We start from the raw sequence: 14,453 nt of genomic DNA, 5'->3' as shown, positions 1-14,453 counted from the left end.
AGCCATGGTGGACAGAAAGTTGGAGTGTAGATCAGAGCTTTGCACTCTCACCTCAAGGACACTGCTAACAGTTCTCTACAGCTCCCCTCTACCCTTCATCACTCTCAGGCTGCAAACATCAATACAAGGTATCTGCAGACGCTGTTTCTCTTTTTGTCATAAGGATTACAAATTATTTCAAGGCTAGGAAGCAATAAATACTGCAATTTTACTGATTTCTGATTACCTTATGAAAAGTGTTTCACTTTTCATGCTTCGACTTTATAAGATAAAAAGATGATCCACAGGTGTAGCTTCCACTGGTTTTGGTTTGGGTTTTTTTGCATTTAGGTGCTGTACTATTAGCTTTCCAGAGTGTAAAAACTGATGCACTAGAACTATCTGAATGTTTAGGCAGATCAAGAGTTTGCTCTCAGAAGTCTTGATGAAAACACCCTCAGAGGTTTGCTTCCTCTGACTGTGCAGTTGAACCTGCCCCTGGGCAGAATCAACACTAGAAATGACTGCAACAGAGAAGATGATTCTTTTTGTCATATAAAAATGTAAAGGTAAACTTTAATAAAGTTCAGGAACATATTTACCTTTGTACAAAGAAGTTTAAAAATACACAGTCATGTTGTAACTATGTAAAATTTTTCATAAATGTCCAGTTTGCAATAAAGTGTATTTAGAAACAAAATCTTCCACCAGGTCTCCCTGCAACATCTTCATAGCTCGCCAGTGAATGCTCCCACAGTTTTCTGGTTTGCCTTGGGGATGACTTAGCTCCTCCTTGATATAATCCAGCCAGAGGTCTTTAAAAGAAAAATGAAAGTTCTGGTTAGATTTTGACTAGATATTACTTAACAAACATAGCAAGCCTAACTAGAAACTCTTTTTCTAAATGTCTTTAATAATGCAGTAGGTTTTACTTTGTGAAACTAAAATCTCCTTTGCACCTTGAGGAGCACCCTGGGTCTATTCCCAGCGGGAACATTAATGTCTGCAGAAATAACACAACAATAATTGAGCTGTGAACTTTCTTCAAATGAATATTGCAGAAATCTTCATTATAAATATATAGCTCCACACTGTTCATAAATCCAAATAAAAAGTGATACACATCTCTTATGCCAGCCAGTGATTTGCTCCTAATTGTGCTGAAGCCATCCCAGTGCCAATGACCCTGGGCGGACAGTGGAGGGCCCTGCAGTGTCCTACTCTTAATGGCACAGAAGAAATAAGCTCCACTCTGCATGACAGCAAGCACAAGGGCAGAACAAACCTTTTAAAATGGATGGAAATAAAAGTGGCAGCAGTGAATGAATGAATAAATAATAAAAACCAGAATCCCCCTTACCAGTATTTGTTGAACCAAACTCCCTCAAGGCACGTTCATAGTATTCTCTCAGATGAAGCATTTTGCAGGATTCCTAAAAAAGGAAGGTATTAAAAGGCCACTTATTTTGTACAGAAGTGAATCTGCAGCATGATTAGATTCTGGCAAAGGAAGAGAGTCATGGCAATTATATGCACACACTGCTGAAGATTAGTTACCATGGAACTTGGGTTTCTATCACATCCAGTGAATCAACTGCAGAGGACAAACATGAACTGATCATAGACTAACACCACTATTCTGCTTCCTATTTAAATCACAAGTTAGAACTGTATTTTACAAATACAAAGCATTAATTGGATAGTCAACAACTTACTTGCTCCTTTTCTATTTGGATCATCTTCCTGAAGAAGTCAAGTGAAAATGGACGATTTTCACACAGGCTGAAATAAAATAAGTGATTTTAGACTTAAGGACTTTTAACATATACCCTAGAATTATCAGGTTTGAAGATCTTTTTTTTTTACCTGGTAAAGAGTCTTTTAACTTTCTTATAACCACTATTTCTGTAAGTCCAGTCAAGATACATTTCCTTCATAGTCACAGATTCAGCAGGTGTTGTGGCATGTAAGGATCTCTGCAAGTTTAAAAGGAAAAAAGCCAACAAAATAAACAAAAAATAAACCTATCCCATAGCTTACAATTAAATGGCTCAATTAGTGCTCCTCCCTAGTTAGGCATCTGACACAAAGAAGATCTCCTAAGTCTAAAACACATTTCTCCAGTATTCTATACCGCTGGAACTGGCATTTCCTTAAACCCCTTAATGCAGAGGATTTCATAATACTCTACAAACAGCTGAATTCAAGCTCCCACCTGAAATACATGTTTTATGTGGTAAATTGGGGGGAAAGAAAACCACAACCCAGGCAAAGAGAAAATGTTTTGCCCTACACTACTGAGGAAATCCATAGTGAGATTGAAGTCCTCATTCTGATCTTGACTTTTTTGTAACAAGGCTGATGTTTTCACACAAATTAAAAAATTCTCTTTTCCATACTCAGTTAAGTATCTGAAAACAGAGCAAATACTCTAGACCACAAAGTAGGAGTCATTAATTGGTTATGCTTACAAACATCCATATCCTTAGAACACAGGAATGACATTTGTGCCTATAAATCTATGTCCAAATGTTTTTTTAATGCACATAGTTTGGCTTGAAATTCTTTGATATCTACACATCCATTAAGGAACTTCAGTATAAGGTATTTGCTGCATGTTCCATCTACACACATTGTTCCATTTTATTGACACAGACATAAAAGTAGATTTTGATTAGCCAAGTACCTGGTAGAGAGCTTCTGTGTCCTCCTTGCTGTTTGTGCCCTCACTCCATTCCACCCAGAGGGTCCACAATGGCAAAGTGCCCTACGAGGTCAGCAAACAATCAAATGGCTGAAATACAGTGACTCTGATTTACAGAAACAGCAACACAGCCATCAGCTTCTGTATTACCTGCCATAAAAAATACCCTCTGGACACAGCTCTTGGAAAGACAACTTTGAACTGCACACTGAAATCACTCCTCATTTCCCTCCTCACAGGATAAATCATCCTTAGCTGAACAGCTGTGTTGCCAGGGATGAGAACCCAATTCTGCACCACTGAGCACTGCAGTACACAGAGGTGGCTTCCAAGAACAAAAAGTAAAGAAACCTTCTTGTTTCCTCACTCATTGTGCTCAGGGTTTGAAGTGGAACACAGCAGGAGAGCGCACAGCTAATTCAAGGCTTGAAATACCACACAGGTGTATCAAACAGCAAAGAAAGGGAAACCCATTTTTCCATTGAGACACAAACACCAGCTCACTGCTAGGAGAATATGTAAAACTGCAACTGTAAGCCATTCAGATTTTAAACATCTGAATTTTAAGTGAATTGACAATTCCCTAATACTTGGGAATGCAATTTGCATATGGAAGTTCTTATTTCTGACCTTTGAAATGGTTAGGGACTTTAAATGCCTTGTAAACAGAACAAAAACAACAACAACAACAACAACAAGAAGCAAAAAAAAAAAAAAAACCCACACACAAAAAAACCCCAAACTAACAACAACAATGCAAAAAAAAAGGCAAAAAATAAAACAAAAAACCAAAAAAACAACATAAAAACACCACAAAACAACCAATCATCAGAGGTTTCTGGCCCAAGACTAATGCATGCAAGTCCAGTAAACCAGCACAGACCTTAGATTTCACATGTTTAATGGCTTCTTCAAAACAATGGGTCACATCATCCCTCTTCAGCTGGATCAGCACCTGCAGCCTCATGTGCCACGTTTCCACGGACTGGCTGAAGTGCCTGGTTGCAGCTTCTGCCACCTCCACAGCCTTCTCAGAGAGGCTGGAGTCCAGTAAGAGCTGAAGCTAAAACCCAGCAGATACAGCTTTGTTAAAAAGCAGGGCTTTGAACCAATATAGCTCATCTTTGTGTCTACTCAAAATGGCAAAGGCAGGCACACAAAAAATGCAGGAAAGCCTCAGCATCTGTTTGTTCTGTGTCAGTTCTTACCCACTGCTTGTAGAGAGCTTCTGACAGCAAATTGGACTCATGAGCTTTGCTGAACACACTCAGTGTCCTCTCCAGCCTCTAGAAGCAACAGAGAATAAAAAGAAAACAAGCATTATTCCTATATAAACCAGATTCCAGTATTCCAAGAAGCCCACTGGATTGTGTATCATGTCAGTGAAAATCTAATTACACATTATGTGTCTAATGTCTAGGTACCTGCAAACATTCCAAGACAAAGTGGAAATTTGAGCATTTATTTCTCTTCCTTAAGGAGCAAAAAACAACATTGCATTGTTCTTTTAGTGTAATACTAGGGAACCAAGTAGCACAGGAGAATTAATTAATTCACTGAGTCATATCTAAGTAGAGATGCATTACTAAATTACCCATTTGCCAGCACCAAACTTTGCTCAGACTTATTTGCAAGTCATTTTAATTCATCCTCTTCTTTGAACAAGCAGAGGTTTGAAGGACCTGTCAGTGAATTTTTAGGATCCCTTTCAACCCAAACCATTCCACGATTCCATGATTAACAAGTCTGCAGTCTTAGCTTTTATCCACAGGTCACTGTACTTTACTGACAAGGCTGGTTAATCAGGTCCAGGTTAATCATGTCCAGGCAGGCCACCTGTAAGCCTGGCAGTAAAAGTGATTCCCCCAGATGAAGATTAAGTTATTTTTAATGATGGCCACAGGTAAGTATTTTTGATAAAATGCCAAAATACATTTGCTTCTTTTCTGAGCTATTACAAAAGTCAATAAAAATAGGAATAATTTGTTAGAATTAATTCCTAACAAATTTTACCTTTTGCTTTAATTCTTCACTGTTGGTTTTTCTGTTGTACCTCTCTAAGCAAAAAGTGATGTAGTATTTCCACATGTCCTCTGAAGAAGCAAAGGCATAATATCACACTTCACAGAATTACAGGACCAACAACAAATATTTGTCTTTAAGAAATATAAAGATACAAAATGTGATACAAAGTGTTAAAGCCAACTTTATTTTAAAATGTTGTATTTTAAAATAAAGAGAGGCCCTAGATTTATAACATTACACTAAAATTACTCCCCAGTCCAAGCTGCACGCAGTAACTCTTGGTAAAGAGCATTGAGCTCTTAGCTCAGCTGAGACTTTTAAAAGATCCCTTCCAACCCAAACTATTCTATAGCTTTAAAGACTGTCCAGCAGCAGTTTAAGACCACTCCACAAACAGTCCCTTGACAACCTCCTTCACAAGAACAATACCAGAGGCTGAAGCTGCATATCTACTCCCCTGGCAACTCAAAACCATTTCTTACTCACAGCTGACCAGCAGCAGACACATTTCCAGTTAAGCAGCTCCTCCAAGAGCATAAATACATTGGAAAATAACCCAAATAATACATAAAATAGATCCCAAGAGGTAGCATCTAAGGACTGCTTGCCTTCTCTTAGGTATGGTAGAGCATGCCATCACCCTCAAGGCTTGTACAGGCTGCTCAAGTACCAGAAGCAAATGTTAAAATGCAGGCAGAACATTTCACCTTTTGGGACTGCTCCCACAGCTTCATCAAAGACTGCACAGCACCGTTCCTCTCTCTGGGCCATTTCTGAGACTTTCTTCTGCTTTGTGGAGAGCTCTGTGGGCTGCAGGGAGCCCAGCTCCAGCTCCCGGCGGGCCATGTAGTCCCACGTCAGGGGATCATCAGCATATCTGGCCTGCAAACTGAACACAACGCACTTGCAACAGCCCACAGCCACCATCCCTTACCTGCAGGTATGCTTAAGAGGGTTGTTATATTGCTACAGAAATGTAGTTAATTGGTAAGTAACCAAATGCCAGAAAAAAATATTTTTCCTTTCCACAAAAGAGAGACAAAATATTAGCTTTTAAAAATATTATTTAATATGGATATTCTTCAGAAATAACATGAAACAGACAGGGAGCTGTCAAGAGAGATCTTTCTTTTGAGGGGAACACTGGAGAAACAAAAGATGCAAAAACCCCACCGAAGTACAGTAGGAAAATCCACAGTTCCCACAATGAATTACAAAACTGACTGCACTAATTATTCAGTGACAACTCTATTTTACCTAAATTTTCCTAGCAGCTTTTTAAAGCCCTTTCTGAAATTAGATACAAGTATTTTCTTCTAAAGATCATGCTTTTGTTTTTCTTAAAGGACTTCACATAAGCCTTAACACTATTTGCCTAGAGGAACAGCCTTTAGATCTGAAAGTCCAGTCAATGCACTATAAGTTAGAGTTATAACTTATGAGAATGTGTTTCTTAAAAACCAAATCAAAATAAAATAAAAATACAACACAAAGCCACAACTCACCTTTCAAGGATTTCTTTTTGCAAATCTTGGGTAAAATCAAAGAGCTTTGCAATAGAGAGCACAGCCAGCTGGAACTCAACACCTACATTTCAAGAGAAGATAAAACTATCAAGTAGAGTATTTGCTGAAGAATTCCTGAAGATATTAGATGAAATGCACTTTGCATTTCTGTAGCTTGGTTCCACATGCAAATTTAATCAGCATCTCCTCTACTCCCTCACTTGACTCTGCCATGAAAACACAAAACACTCCATACTCAGGACAGATCTCTCCAAAGCTGCACAAAATAGATGTCCATGAATTGTGTCCATCTTGTATCTCCACAACTTACCTTTGAAAATGCCAAGTGACGTGACTGGACATAATCAGATCACTGTGAACTCCCACCAGCCATTACTCACCTTACTATTTTTAGGCGCTTACAAATCATTTGTATGCCTATTTTTTCCAGTATTTCTGGAAAATTAAATTAAACCATCTCTTTCTGAAATTTCCTCTAATGCCCTTTCCCCCATTACATTTCAATTTCAACACTAATTTCAATGTCCTTTTTCCCCACTAATACTTGTTATTGTATTTTGCCCAGTCTTCCAAAATATCCCCATCTATCATGAGCAAAGATATCTGTTACCAGTTTGCAGTTATTTTACCCAATTCTTTCAATAAAATGGCTTATTTTTACCAAGTCTGCTTAATTTAAAATTTAGCCTGGTTTATTATTAGTCTGAATTTTTACTTTTTTGCCACTCGTGGTAGCTATTAGTTGTGATCTAATGTTCAGCAAAGTAAAAAGATGTGTAACTCTGAACTGCCCTTCAGTTTTCTTTTTTTAAGCAAACAAATTTGAGGCTGTAACCCAGCATTAGGCCTCTTCAGCCTTAAAGCTGCTGTGCTGGAAGTGATGTCAGCCTGCAGGAAAGACATGCAATGAAAACTACCATTAATTTATACTCTGGCATTTAATAGGTTCTACTGAAAAAATGGTCTATTTGAAAAAAGGATCTCGGTGAAGCCAAGCCTATCAGCCTACTGCAGAACTGGGTTAAAGGTTACAATTTTCTTAATTAATAAGTACAAGAAATGTTAATTCACCTTTAATTTTCTGAGAAGCATCCCTGTAGACTATGCGAGCCATCTCCCCATTGAGAATTTCTTCAGAGTAATTGAATTCCCCCTGAAATATCAAGCATATAATTGAAGAAATTATTTTCCTTTCTCAGCTAATATTTTTGCAAACAGGGAAACAAAAATCAGAAGATATTAATGCTTTTCTTCATGCAAGTCTATTTTTATGTAATTTGTACAAGTCAATTATAAAGAAATGAGGCAAGAAGTTTGACTATTACTTTCCAGAAATTACTGTTAATTTTCAGACTAGGGAATGTAATAAAAGATTCTACAAATGCAAAGGAAAAATAAATGTATGAAGTATTAGAGCTGAGCATCAGCAAATACTTGAAAAGCTACACACAGGTGCAGGACATGAACAAAAACTTTCTCTAAGCCATTGTCAAATAAACCATTAATCCAAACCTGTGAATTTCAACATGTAATACACAAGCAGACAATATCTCTTAAGTAAGTTTAGCTGACCTACCAGGTCCATCTCTGCTTGTTCAAATTCCTTCTTCTCCTTCCTCTGTTTTTCAGCATGCATAAGCTCCATTCTGAAATACTTCAAGAGTGACAACAAAATGAAATTACTCTGGGGTAAATCATAAAAATTTAAGTCCACATCAGGGTAAAACAAGCTCTGAGGAGATACAAATCAGGAATTTGACAGATCCATACATGTCACAGAGCCTTGATTTTTGAAGGTTTGTGCACCTACCACTATCTGCCCTGTGTATTTGCCCAGAAATTTCCAACAGGTAGCAATGATAATTTTTTAGTCCTTCTTTAAATCTTAACTTAAAAACTTTAAATCTTAACTGCCTCCAAAGAAAACCAAGTTCCTCACCAAAGACTGGGGATACCAGACTGAGCCTGACAACTACATCCTAGCAGAGCTTAACAGTACCTTAGAAGGGATTTGGGGGTTGGTTTTTTCAATATTTTGGCATTTTCCTGCTGATGGAAAAACAAGTTTCTCCAGTTGTCCCAGACAGATCTGGGAAACATGCTGAATTGATTTGCTCTGATTGAACAAGTAAGTGGTCACAGAAGAAAAACAGGAACTCACTTCTTGATAAAGTTTGGGGCACTCAGGGTGGAAGCGCAAAGCACGAAGGAACAAGTGCCTGGCACTTTCTGATGACAGTCGTGTCTCCATTTCCCACTTTGCTGCCATAATCCACAGTGCTGCAACAGGTGACACAAATAAATTTATTTAACCTCTCAACATGAGCTCAGCCCCAGAATAAGACTGATTATCTCCCACGTAAAACTGTAAAGCAGACAGGCAGATCCAGGAAGTTTAATCTGGTTTAGCTACAGATCTAATGATGCCTTCAAAAGCCAAGAGGCTGTCATGAGCAATTGACATCTCTTGCTTCTACATCTACTGAGTCCCCAGTCCACCTGGGATTGGTCATTCTGACCTGACCTACTTCACATCCCTTTATGGCTGCTCAGCACAACCCCTTCTCTAAAGCAGCAGCAAGGCAAGGAGCAGAGAGTAGGAACTTTAGCCCAACAGCTTGAACTGAGATCTACAAGAACTTAAACCAGCACCAGACAACCTATGCTGAGGCATTTATGCAGCACTCACCATTGTGTTATTTACCTGGTTTATCGGAATGAATGGCCAGCATGGTAGAAAACACCTTACTGAGTTGATGTTTTGCATTCTGTAAAAGAAGCAGTTTTGTTTCACCCCCTCTGGCACTGAACTGAACCCCCAGCACCAGAGTTTCAGTAGGAAAGGTCACAAGCTGTATTACAATTGCTCAGAAAAAGATGCTTCTCTGCTACTTTACCTACAGCAGAAAGCTTCTCCTATTTACTCACTAGTGACCAGCATTTAAATGTCACCACATTAGAGTAGCATGGCTAACTCAATTTTCTGAACCACACAGCCAACACAAATGTTGCCAAGTCCCAAACCCATGATTTCACTGCCCTGTTCTGAGATAGAGATTGTATTTTCCTTTGGCCACTTTTACCACTATGTAAAGTAAAAAAAAAAGTCACCTTCTTCAGTACAAAAATGACAACACTTGAATGCTGGTAATAATGTGAATCCTTGCACAGGTAAGTTTATCAAGTACAAAACTGACAGAATTAGGCTTTTCAGCACAGTTGCTACAATAAATATTTGGAGCAAAATCACAAGTGAATCACTCACTCCAGAGAAGGTATAACCAATATTATGGTTCTCACAAACCAACTGGTATTCCAGATTTAAGGCAGTCAGCCTCACCTTTGCCCCTGCAAGCATCAAATTTCATACTAATTCGCTCTCAAACTCTACACTTGCATACATCACTGAAAATCCCAAGCAGCTCCAACAACACTATAAAAATTATTTCAGTATTATACCATGCAGCAGTAAAGTTTGTACCCCTATTTTTAAATCAAGTTCCAGATATGTGAATAAGCACCAGTCTCAACACAGCTAAGATTGGGATTTGAAAACTCACCCACTGCTTGCAAAATGCAACATGGGAAAGCCAGAGCTGGACATCATCCTGTTGGAAAGCAAAAGAAGAAAAGAATCAACCTCACAATGTACAAAATCGCTTGTACACTGACAACAACACACCCTTGGTACAATGACCTGGCAAAGAGAAAAAAAAGATTCCAAATCTCAGTACAAATAAACTTACTTTCCACTTCCCTGTAGCTCGGTTGAACAGGCTGTGGACTCTATGCAGAATAGAGTGTTCAATTTCATCTTTCTTAAAGGAATACCCAATGCGCTAGGAGGAAAAAAATACTAATTTTATTGCGATAGAAGATTTGGCATGAAGTGTTTTGCACTCATAACAGCTGACAAACTTACTGCTCTTCTTTTCTTGATCAGCTCCAGCAGATTAACTTCATACTAGAATAGGAAGAAAAAAATATTTAACAGCAAATGTGGAGGCACATAACAGCAAGGCAAGAAAAAACAACATCAAGTTTGTTATAGATGATCAGGTGAACAATAAACATTACAGTCAGGAAAACATAAGCAGTAATTTTTGGCTGGGTCGCTACAATTCCACAATTACTGCACAAGGGCAGCCCAACAATCCCACCTTGTGCCTTAAAGCGTTGTTCAAACACTCCTTAAGCTCTGTCAGGCTCCTGGCCATGACCATTCCCCGTGAAGCCTGTTCAGTGCCGGACCACCCTTTCAGGAACCGTTTCCTATTACTGAACTTACTAATCCCCGTTAACTACACACATCAGGGAACACATTCCCCCTTTACACAGCACGTCAGGGAGCCGTCTCACCTCAGGAGAGACGAGAAACTACAGGAAAAGATTCACAACATTAGGGAAGCCTGACCCCAAACTCGGGCACCAACTCCTGGCTACGCTTCATACCTTGGTGCCAAGAGCCGAACACCAGGGACCAGGTGAGGAGGGGGTCTCCGTTTTCCGCCCTTTTTCCAAGGGGAGTCACTACAAAACCCAGGTCTAACTGAGCTGGGTCTGCACCGAGAGCTGCCCCGCTCTGCCGCTCGGTGAAGCCTACCTGGATGTAATTAATGAAATCCTCCTTCCGCAGCGCTCTCCGCTGGATTTTGTACTCCAGAGCCGAGGCTTTCCTCAGGACAGCCCTGCGGGAGCGGGAGATCAGCGCCCGGAGCGCTCCCGGCCGCACCACGTGCGCTCACCCGCCCGCCCGGGCCCCGGCCCCGCTCACCGGATCTCTTTGTGTGTGAAGAGCCCGACCCGCTCCAGCTGCTCGAGCTCCGGGATGCGATCCTCCAGCCGCTGCTCGACGCGTTCTGCCATGGCCGCGGGGCTCCGGCGTGTCCGGCCCGGCACAGCCCGGCACTGCCCGGCCCGGCTTCCGCCCGCTGCCCGCGCCGCTTCCGCGGCCGCTGCGCCCTCTGCCGCCCCCTGCCCGGCTGGCGGGGCCAGGACCGCGGAGCCTCCGCAGGCTCGGTCGGGTTGGAAGGGATCTCTAAGGATCGTCCAGTCCAACCTCCCTGCCCAGGCAGCGTCACCTGCAGCAGGGGACACGCAAGTGGTTTGAAATGTCTCCAGAGAGGGAGACCCCACCATCTCCCTGGGCAGCTGTTCAGTGCTCTGCCACACTCCACGGAAAGAAATTCTTCCTCGTGTTGAGCTGGAACTTCTTGTGTTTTAACTTATGGCCATTGCTCCTCGTCCTGTTGCTGGACATCACCAAAAAGAGTGTGGCATCATCCAAGGGTACTAGCCTTGCAGCTAAACACGATGGCATTGGCCGGGCTCGGTGATGGGACGTCAGCCTGGAACTGCTCCAGCACTTTGCTTCTTGGTGGGATTCCTCCAGGAAAAAAGGCTCTTTGTCTCTCACATGGCATCTTCATTCTTTCCACTTCCAAATTTTTAAGAAAAAATCGTCTGCTGTGAGGGTGGTGAGATGCTGGCACACGTTGCCCAGAGAACCTGTGGATTGCCCATTCCTTGAAGTGTTCAAGGTCAGGTTAGACAGGGCTTGCAGTGGATGGTGTCCCTGCTGCTTAGAACTAAGTGATCTTTAAGGCCCCTTCCAACCCAGAACATTCCATGGGTCTATGATTCTGAGAAAATTAACAATAAAACCAGGCAACAGTAAATTTTTGTTTGTGAAATTAGGGATGTTCCAGAAAATAAAAATTGAGATGGGAGATAATTTATTGTGAAAATTGCTTAAATGCATATTATCCACAGCAGTACCTGCTGCTTAGCTTTGACTTGTCACTGCTGTCACTGAGCTGGTCAGCCCCAGAACCAGCCCCACCTCCAAGCCCACCCTGTCACAGCCATCGCTCTCTCCTGGGGGAAAAGGCAGGTGTTTGTCTCTGAAAAAACAAGTACAAGGGGAAGAGGCAGCAGACTAAGGGCAAGAGGTCTTCTGGCAGAGAATTAGTACATAACAGCAAAAAAAAAGTGAGTGATTTTTTCCTTTACAGTCAAAGGTTTTAACAAGTGTTGCCAAGTACAGAGAGAGTACCTGAGCAATCGACTTTTGTTAAAAACACAGGTAAGAATAAATACTTTATAAGAACTGTCAAGAACAACAGTAAGTTTTTTCACCTGCTGTGCCTTGGATTTGTGGTGGCTTTTTTCAATTTTGGGACCAATTATGAAAAAACTAAACTAATTCTTAGTGGGACATGTTTAGCAACTTTTCATTCTGACAGGAAATAGTGACATGATTTTCCCAGAAGTACCCAAACAGAAAAGCTACCAGGAAATGGAGAGGCACCATCCAGTCGTAAGACCAAGAAGTACAGACTGTTGCTGCATGAAGAAGTTGGTGACCCAGGCAGCTCTGGATTGCAGCTGCCTCTTGCCAAGGGACCCTTACCCACCCCACAAGGACAAGGGCAATTCCTGATGGAGCCTGTCCTCCTTGGAGGCTCCCTTGTCATGCACTGAATGTCCTCCACGGGTGGGGGGGATCAGCATGGACGTCCCAGCACAGCCATCCCCACTGGTGAGCCAAAGCCTTCAGTCCCTTGGGACCTAAAGTTGAGTGAGTTCACCTCCCACTGGGTTCAGTAAAGAAGCACAGTAGTTCTCAGTGGTGAGTGGTGGAAGAGTGTTATTCATAATCACCAGTAACTTGTTAATTATATTGGGTTTGATATTTTGAGATTCAGCAGCTCAAGCTGATTCTTGTGCAAGTCCACAGATTTTACTAAAATGGCCCTTAAGGAGAATGGCACTGGGCATCAAAAGTAACATTAGCACACTGAATTGCTGAGCAAGAGTGTGACTGGAATTACTGCTGGATTATTTCACTTCATTAGAGTATTTTTGCATCTGAGTGCATGATTTTACACTAAAAAGCATTCTGTACTTAGAGCTAATCTGTCATGGTGCATGTAGATCCCAACATGTAAATGACAGCACTACACGCAGCGTAGGAGTTCTGAATTGAAAAGGGAAATGCCAGCCATTACCCAAAAACCTCTGGAAAATTCTATTTCTATCTTCTTGCTCTCCTCTCTCTTCAACTATTCAGCTCTTCTTTGGCTGAAATCAGCAGTAACTGATTTTGGTGAGAGACACCAACATAAACAACATAGTCTTCTGAAACTTTGTTTGATTGTTCTGTCAGTCTGAAAATACTGTTCTGTGATCAACCTCCAGTGTTCTGCCACCTGAAGTAGGTCAGGAACTTTGAAACTCGCCAAACCATCCATAACTGTTTTAATGTAGATGATGGAGAAGTGTGTGCACCCTCAGAGGCCACAACAATCTCCACCTTGAATGTGCCTCCAGGAGAATTCAGTCCCATGCACAGATCTACCAACAGGTCTGAGAGTTCCCCACACACTGATAACAATGGGGGTCCAACAAGGCCCCAGAGGGCATTAAATTTCTTGCTAGCACTTGTCAAAGCACCACAATATCATCCCATAGAAGCACATAGGCACAGCACAAACCACTCTGCAGGACCCATCACTGTGGGACTCGAAGGATCAAAGAATGGTGTGAACCAAAACAATAGACTCCCCAAGTTCCTAGTTTAGGGGCCTGGTACTTCCCACTCAACACCACAGAGTGAGTAACAATAAGATTTAAAATACTGAACTTTCTTGATGACCTCACAGGATTATTTACCAAAAAAAATAGATCAAAACCCAACTGAAAACATTTTTGTTCCCTCAGATATCCCTCCTTTCCTGTAGATGGAACAAGCACAAAAATAAAAATGCCTTTCCTTTTCTTCCCCCAGCAAAACAATCCTTAGAACAATTAACATAACGGACTGTCAAAAGTGCTCATACCAAAGTGACAAACGCCGTGAGTGGCAGGCAAGCCCAGCCCGACCCACCAGAACACTGCATGCTGGATTTGTCATGCAAATCAAAATGGAACCTGACATGCTCTTTGTTCATTTCCCTTTCATAAAATCTACTTTAAATGCCTCCCATGTGCCTTGTTTTGGAAGCTGACATTCCAAATGCATCAGTGCAAATTAAGGAGGGATCCATTACCAATAAAGACGTTGAGATACAGAGAGTTTCAACAAATCTTATTGGGAAAACTGAAGAAACAACTGCTGCAGCTGCCAACTGCAGGGTCCCACAGTTTGCTGCTTTTATAAAGTCTCTTTAGAAAAACTCCATCAGTAGGTCCTTATGGAGAAGTTCTGGCAAGCTGTC

At 41.3% G+C, this 14,453-nt stretch overlaps 1 protein-coding gene across 1 annotated transcript; it reads right to left on the bottom strand.

Annotated features, from left to right (window-relative positions):
• Positions 1 to 537: 537 nt before the first annotated feature.
• UTP6 (UTP6 small subunit processome component) lies at positions 538 to 11,131 on the bottom strand. Its single transcript, XM_084218486.1, has 19 exons — positions 11,009 to 11,131; positions 10,838 to 10,922; positions 10,157 to 10,198; positions 9,981 to 10,073; positions 9,795 to 9,842; positions 8,939 to 9,002; positions 8,396 to 8,514; positions 7,811 to 7,888; positions 7,306 to 7,387; positions 6,214 to 6,295; positions 5,416 to 5,597; positions 4,697 to 4,776; positions 3,892 to 3,969; positions 3,567 to 3,746; positions 2,666 to 2,746; positions 1,846 to 1,955; positions 1,695 to 1,761; positions 1,340 to 1,412; positions 538 to 794 (listed from the first exon to the last, which is right to left on the bottom strand). Exons 1-19 carry the CDS (start codon positions 11,098 to 11,100, stop codon positions 637 to 639), a joined length of 1,794 nt encoding a protein of 597 aa, XP_084074612.1. The 5' UTR covers positions 11,101 to 11,131; the 3' UTR covers positions 538 to 636.
• Positions 11,132 to 14,453: the final 3,322 nt, after the last annotated feature.

Source organism: Fringilla coelebs, assembly GCF_963513975.1.
Source record: "Fringilla coelebs genome assembly, chromosome: 19".
Lineage (NCBI taxonomy): Eukaryota > Metazoa > Chordata > Aves > Passeriformes > Fringillidae > Fringilla > Fringilla coelebs.
Note: the sequence above shows the minus strand (reverse complement) of the source record. Positions and strands in the feature narration are given on the sequence as shown.

What these genes read in the sequence shown, in the direction of transcription:
- UTP6 (XM_084218486.1), bottom strand. Translation starts at nt 11,100, where the DNA reads ATGGCAGAACGCGTCGAGCAGCGGCTGGAGGATCGCATCCCGGAGCTC. An exon ending in AACAAGCAGAGATGGACCTG is followed by an intron (nt 7,388 to 7,810) that starts GTAGGTCAGCTA and finishes TTGATATTTCAG; the next exon opens with GGGGAATTCAATTACTCTGA. An exon ending in GTTTGGTTCAACAAATACTG is followed by an intron (nt 795 to 1,339) that starts GTAAGGGGGATT and finishes TTTCTTTTAAAG; the next exon opens with ACCTCTGGCTGGATTATATC.